This window comes from Sinocyclocheilus rhinocerous, unplaced genomic scaffold (assembly GCF_001515625.1).
Source record: "Sinocyclocheilus rhinocerous isolate Xijiao unplaced genomic scaffold, SAMN03320098_v1.1 scaffold1390, whole genome shotgun sequence".
In the NCBI taxonomy this organism is placed as follows: Eukaryota; Metazoa; Chordata; class Actinopteri; order Cypriniformes; family Cyprinidae; genus Sinocyclocheilus; species Sinocyclocheilus rhinocerous.
In genome coordinates this window covers 739626-746917 of record NW_015665627.1, presented here as the reverse complement: position 1 = coordinate 746917, position 7292 = coordinate 739626, and the positions used below count along the sequence as shown (strand labels likewise).

The following is a 7292-nucleotide window of genomic DNA, read 5'->3' as shown; positions in this document are numbered from 1 at the left end:
TCTTTGCGCAAAAAAGTATTCTCGTAGCTTCGTAGCTTTACAGTTGAACCACTGATGTCACACGGACTATTTTGTCAATTTAATACAAAAAGACAGTTAAAGGGTTAGTTCACCCAAAAATGAAAATTCTGTAATTAATTACTCACCCTCGTGTTGTTCCAAACCCGTAAGACCTTCGTTCATCTTCGGAACACAATTTAAGATATTTTTGATGAAATTTGAGGGCTCTCTGACCCTCCCATAGACAGCAAGGTAACTACCACGTTCAAGGTCCAGAAAAGTACCAAAATGATCGCCAAAGTAGTCCTTGTGACATCAGTGGTTCAACTGTAAAGTTACGACGCTACGAGAATACTTTTTTGTGCATAGAAAACAAAACTAACGACTTTATTCCACATTTTCGGCTCTACTGCGTCACTTGTGGACACGCGGTCACGACAGTACCATGATGCGAGCGTGTGGCAGCGCCACACACATCCACAAGTGACGCAGTAGAGACAAAAATGTGGGACACCGGACACAAACGGTGCGGTGCGACAAAATACAGTAGAACCCATTATAATCAGTAATGCTGCCCACACTGGATGTGGAGCGGCGTGGCGTGACGCGACAAATCCCCAACAGTAAACTGATGCCTCATTCTATTTATGACGTACTGACACAAAGTTCAAATGATTTTCAAAGTTCAAATGTCCAGTGTAGACAGCCTCAAGCTGTAGCGACAACAGTCACATCCGTTGTAGACACGGTGTAAGAACAATAATACACTTTCTCTAGTTCTCTTTTTTCTGTGCAGGACATAGGGGCCAAAAGATTTCCCCAAGGTTTTTGAGGATTCCCCTGTGATAGAAACCTCTAAATGGATTGTATGAGGTCCGGCAGTTGTGTGCAGAGTATGGATGGCAATGCTGGCAGTTGTGACCTTTTCCTTTAAACCACTCATTGGAGGTTTGATTTATCAAAGCTAAATACATGTGAAACATGGAATAACCCGCCAAGAGGAAAAAGACAAATACCAAGAAGCCTAGCATGAAGACGATCCTTGGAAATGTCAGAAAGAGATGCTGTAACAAGGAATGCAATGGAAAAAGATTTATTAGAGAGACAATTCATGTACCATAGCACATTTACTAGTAAAGACCATTTCTGTGGTATGTTTTTATTACCTGGATGATAAATATCGGTCCAGCAGGCTGTTGCTCACCCTGCTCATCAATGTAGTGAGCATGCAGGAGTCCAGTTCGTAGAACAGCTTGGAGCAACATGTCTGCTGTAAGGACTGCGATATCACCTGCCATGGCACACACACTCAGGAGGTACAGCAGGAAGTATCTGGTGTTCTGGGCACCAATGCAGTTATTCACCCACACACAATGATGGTCGAATCTCTGCACACATCGATTGCAAACCCCTGTACAAATGAGATCAACAGCATTTGATGAATAATGTTGAAAAAATAAAACAGTGAGGTACACTGGGCCATTATTAATAATTATAATACTACTAATAATAGCTTGTTTCACTAATATTATTTGTTTGTTTCTTGCTGCTTTTTTAACTAAGGGACAAGGGAAATTATTTTGTGATCAATATAATGCCTCTTAACTTGAACTGAATGCTGAATATTAATTTAGCTTATATTATATAAAATGGGGTTAGTAATAGCTGGTTCACAGCTGAAGGAGTTAATTAGTAGTTACAGTAAACTTACAAGGACACACTGTAAAAAAAAAAATCTGGAAATCTATGGTTAAAAAAGAAAGAACTTTAGAAAAATAACAATGGTAGCAATGTTTTGTGTTTTACAGATTTACAGTAAAAATATATATTTAATTAACTGTACTAAAATAAAGTACTAAAATTTGTTTTGTACTTTTATAATACTAAAAAAAATGGGACAGAGAAAGCAACATGATGGCTTCATCACAAGTAGCTTTTCCACAAACTAAGGAATTTCCAATACCAGGTGCACAGTGTCATACACACAAATGCAAATAAAATGTATCTAACAACACACAGTGTCAAATAAAGTCCTTACGTATATAACTGATAAAAAACATCTGATAAGAAACAATTATTAAAATGAAAAATCACAGGGAATTAAATTAAATTCAAGTCAAATCATTGAGTTATTTTCACCTCACACAATGACTCGTTCTTTTTCACTTCCAAAAAGTGTACATGGACTGTAAAAGTACATGAAATAAAATCTGATGTTCAAAGGAAGGATTAACTTTACTTCTATACTTACGACAGTGTTTGGATCGGGCAGGTTTGAGCAGCTGACAGGTTGAACACCGGACTCCCTGCTGGAACAGTTTTTCATCATACTGGTAGACCTTCAGTTGTGCAGTATGGTTTGCCTTTGTCAATGTGCCTTTAAAAGGAAAGTCAAATTAATTGTACGAGTATTCTATTTATTTTCAACGGAAATGAGACAATTGTTCATTTTCTTACCTGGGTCTCTGCTACAACACAGGTAGAAGAGATAAGACTTCACTGCAAGGAGGACATAAGGAATGCTCAAACTGATTGAACTTGTGCCCATGTCCAAACAGAAGCCAAAGGCTTCATAGGAGAATTCTCCATACACAACCACTTCAAGTAACAGGTGCAAGAAAAGGAAGAAGTTGTTCCTAATGTGAAAAATAAATAGACATAGGATCAGAGGAAATATACTTCACAGTTTGATGTTTAGAGAACACAAAGTGATAAAATGTATAGCTTGAATACATTGCATAGTCTGAATACACTGTAAGTTACTTCAGATCAAAGTACCTGCCAAATGCATGCAAGAAACTGCCTTAAATGTGTCAAGTAGTATTCTATCAAATATGGGACATTTTTATTATTATTTTATTAGTTTAACTACACTGTAAAAAATTTCAAGCTGCTACAACTAATTACTATTTAAAAACTAGTTCAACAGATTTTTTACATTCACTCAATTTCTCTCTTCAAAATGTTACTTGAATAGTTCTTTTTTAGTTGGCTCAACCTTTACTGAACTAGTTTTATAGTCCATTCAACTAAAATGTTTTAATTGGTCGAACATTTAGAAAACTACAGCAAATATTGTCAAATAAAATGTAACCATTTCATGTTACCTAAACTAAGAATTATTATTTGGGCATCATAACGTAAGAACATAACATCATAACAAGAACTAGTTATTACATTTTATACTGAGTTTAACAAAATTATTAACTGGTGTATGTCAGTCACTAAAAAGCACACATTACAACACATAATAGCCTTTATTTAATAACAATCTGCATTTATAACATTTGTCATACTGACTAAACATACAGGCTTAATGGGATAGTTCACCCAAAAATGAAAGTTTGCTGTTAATATACTCACCCTCAGGCCATCCGAGATGTAGGTGACTTTTTTTTTCAGTAGAACAGAAAAGAAGATTTTTAGGTGAAACTGTTGTCTTTGACAATTCATTAACTGCATGTTGAGAGTCCAAAAAAACATATACAGACAAGACCAAATTACCTGTGACTCCTGACGACACATTGAGGTCTTATGAAACGAAACGATTGCTCTGTGCAAGAAACTGAATATTATTAACTACATTATTACCTTTAATCCACAGCCTGGGCAAACAGTTCTCAGCGTGTTCACGACTGTCTTCCTCTGTCGCATAATGACGGATGCGCGGGTGCATATTCACACATAAGCTGATGATGCTGTTTGTTTACAACGGAGAGTGAGCAAACTGACAGAGATGACCAAGAACATGCATGAGCTGACACTGATGATTTCAATGTGAAAGAGGATGACGTGGAATTTTATGCATATCCCTACGTGATCAAACAGCGACCAAGAATCCTCTTTCACATCGAAACCATCAGCCATTGTAACTTTTATGTTGTGAGCTGTAGATGCTGGCACTGCTAGTGAAAGTCTGCACACGAGTCCTGACACTCCGTTGTAAATAAATAGGGTCAGCTCACGTGTGTTCTTGGTCATCTCTCTCAGTTTGCGCACGAGTCCTCACTCTCTATTGTAAACAAACAGTGTCATTATCTTACGTGTCAGTGTGCTCCCAGGCATACGGCATTATGTGACAAAGGAAGTTCACGCTCTAGACAGTTGTGAACATGCTGAGAACCGTTTGCCCAGGCTGTGGATTAAAAGTAATAATGTTGTAAATAATGTTGATTTTCTTGCACAGACCACGATTGTTTCGCTTCATAAGACCTTATTATTTCATCAGGAGCCATGGGAATTAATTTGATCTTGTCTGTTTTTTTTTTTTACACTCTAAAACCAGCAGCCACAGACGTGCAGCGTATGAATCACCAAGGATCACGGTTTCAGATGAAAATCATCTTTACTGTTCTACTGAAGAAGAAAAAAAACACCTACATCTCGGATGGCCTGAGGGTGAGTAAATTAACAGCAAATTTTAATTTTTGGGTGAACTATCCCTTTAAAGTGTCCAGTTGACAAACATTACATTTGTAATACAACTGCAAAATTCATTTTAAACATTTGTTTAATGAAAAAAAAAAAAAAAGACTAAACAAGGTAAATAAAATGTTTGCAAACAAACATTTACAAATATTACTACTGTTCAAAAATCAACTCATTATAAATCAATTATTAATCAACTGTTCACATCAAATCATTATATCAGAATGAATTCTGAAGGATCATGTGACACTGAAGACTGCAGTAATGGCTGCTGAAAATCAGCTTTACTTTCACCGATATAAATTATATTTTAAAATATATTCAAATAGAAAATAATAGGGCTGGGCGGTATGACCGTATATATCGTTACCGCAGAATAAAGTGTCTATCGTTAGAGATTTTGCTATATCGTGTATTCTGTGGTATGCAAATATATCTGCGTAACATAGTACTACTTAAAAGTTACATAGACCTTTGAGTGATAAGGAAACATTCATGAATGAGAAAATTATGTGTGGGACGCACTTGATAGAGTTATTGCGATAAGCAGTGAAAAAGAACTCAATGTGGTGCTCGGGCAGACTGACACACATACGAAGCACACACTCAGAAAGCACCTCTCTCATCAGACAGCATGCAATTGCGAATCTAGGACGTGCATGAGTATTCCCATAAACAGTTGGGTGAAAACCAGATGTGTATCAGTATATTGGATCCGTGCAGTTGGTCTTAAAGGGACAGCAGTCTAATTTACCAGCTGCTGTCTGTCATTATTAATGTTAATCACTTACTGTCCTTGACTGAATCACTTTTGGATCTTTAATAAGGATCAGTTAATGTTTGATTGATACAGTGACGACTGTACAGTGTCTTATTTATACACTTTATTCAATTTCTGTAATATTTCTTACTACATGTTAAATAAACCTAGCCTACTGTAGCTGAATAAATTAAAGGTTTATTTCATATTTATTTGTTCTACTGTGTTTGTAATTTTCTTCTTTTTCTTATTTTTAATAACAAAAACGAAATAAAATAAAACAGCTATATCGAGATATATATTGTTATCGTGAAATAAAATGTCTCATATCGTGAAATAAGATTTTGGTCATATTGCCCACCCCTAGAAAATAACTATTTTTGTAAATTATAATATTTCACAATGTTACTGTTTTTACTGTATTTTGATCAAATAAATACAGCCTTGTTGAGCATAAGAGGCGAGACTTCTTTAAAAAACCTTTAAAAATCTTACAGACTCCAAACATTTGAATGGTAGTATACATAGACCGGTTTTGTCAAAACAGCCGGTTTTGACTGCATTTTGATTAGAGATAAAATTCACTGTCAGTCTATAATGTACAGAAAAGCAAGGTGTGGTGTGACCCGTTCTAACTCTCTTACCTTTGATGGAACAGCCTGTGCATAGATCTGTAGCAAAAGCTTTGGATACATTGTGGGATCCATGGCGAGACGATCTAAAAGCAACAACTTGATATAAATTATATTTTAATCAATTACAGAAATAATCCGTTTGCAGGGCTTCACTTACCCCTGTGAACTTGTCCAAAAGCAGACAGAGAAGAGTCTGCTGATGTCCTGAATACTTACAAACCAGAGCGATGCAGGTGAGCACCACTGCCACATATATACCAAACAGAGTGAGGAAGTCCATTTGCCACTACCTGAGCAGCACAGTACCGGGAATAATTTATTTTCACTTATTACAGATGTTTGTATAAGACGAGAAAAGAGAGCTTAAATCAAAACCGAACGTATTATGGCCGAAAACTATTTACTTAATAAAACCATTTTAAACTGTGTTTAAGAGTTTCTTTTTAGACAATACTAGAATTACAGTTGTGCTAATGTACACAGAAAGAGGCAAGCGAAGGAAAGCTTTACCTTTATTCAACTCAGCACCATCCTCACACCTTTTTTCCCGTGCAGACCGTAGTGTGGTGAAGCAGACGTGAATACAGAACACTGTTGCCAGATCTTTACACAAAACAAGAAACCTGGTCTGGTCAAAACATAACGACTTGCCTCAACAAATAAGCATAAGTAGGTATTTAATTATATAATTTTACATAAATAATTAAAACGTTTTACACTACTGCATTCTAGAAATAAACTACCCGCCACTACGTATATAAGCGACTTTGTCGGTAGAAAACAATCGCAAAGTGGACATGGCAACACCGATACGGAACTTACTGCAACTATGCTGTCAAAGTAAAAGTCGTCCCATGCTGCGTCTCAATGTGCCTACTTGTACTACGCCCTTAAAGTATGTACTCTTTTGGTGAAGAAAAGGTACACACTTTTGAGTGTGTAGTAGAAGAGTAGGCAAGCTTTGGGACATACTGTCACGTCACACAACTGCGTCTTTAACGGACTCTCTGTCGCATAGTTACAGGCACCTGGCCTGTCAATCATCTTGTTCCTACCGTATTTCACAAATAAAGTTAGTGAAGTTTACTTTAAAATTATACATATAATTTATCCAACTAACCAGTTTCTCAAGAGATACAGAGCTGATCTCTCTGAATTTTGTGTTTTTGTGGAATGGATGTAGAGACTGTTTTGCATCATTTTTTCGAATGTATGTTCAATTTTTCTGGATTGATGTTGAATATTTATTTACTATGTTGAGTGGATCTAAAATTAATATAAGAAAAAGAGATGTTATATTTTATTTTGATTAAAAAAAAAGATATGGATAAGAGTCACATTTTTATGCTAAATCTTCTAATATTATTAGGTAAGTTTTACATACACAAATGTAAATGGTCAGAAAGGAAGCCCAGTATCTCCCACTTCAAAGTTGATTTGAGGATTTATTTTGAAACTCTTCAAGGTCT

At 36.0% G+C, this 7292-nt stretch overlaps 1 protein-coding gene across 2 annotated transcripts; it reads right to left on the bottom strand.

The window, feature by feature from the left end:
* Nucleotides 1–697: 697 nt before the first annotated feature.
* LOC107731390 (probable palmitoyltransferase ZDHHC4) lies at nucleotides 698–6594 on the bottom strand. Of its 2 annotated transcripts, none has more exons than XM_016542445.1 (7): nucleotides 6334–6594; nucleotides 5981–6113; nucleotides 5833–5906; nucleotides 2458–2636; nucleotides 2252–2377; nucleotides 1167–1411; nucleotides 698–1064 (listed from the first exon to the last, which is right to left on the bottom strand). In XM_016542445.1, exons 2-7 carry the CDS (start codon nucleotides 6101–6103, stop codon nucleotides 774–776), a joined length of 1038 nt encoding a protein of 345 aa, XP_016397931.1. In that variant the 5' UTR covers nucleotides 6104–6113; nucleotides 6334–6594; the 3' UTR covers nucleotides 698–773. The 2 variants fall into 2 exon arrangements, with proteins under 2 accessions (XP_016397931.1, XP_016397932.1); XM_016542446.1 differs by having other exon boundaries at nucleotides 6363–6594.
* Nucleotides 6595–7292: the final 698 nt, after the last annotated feature.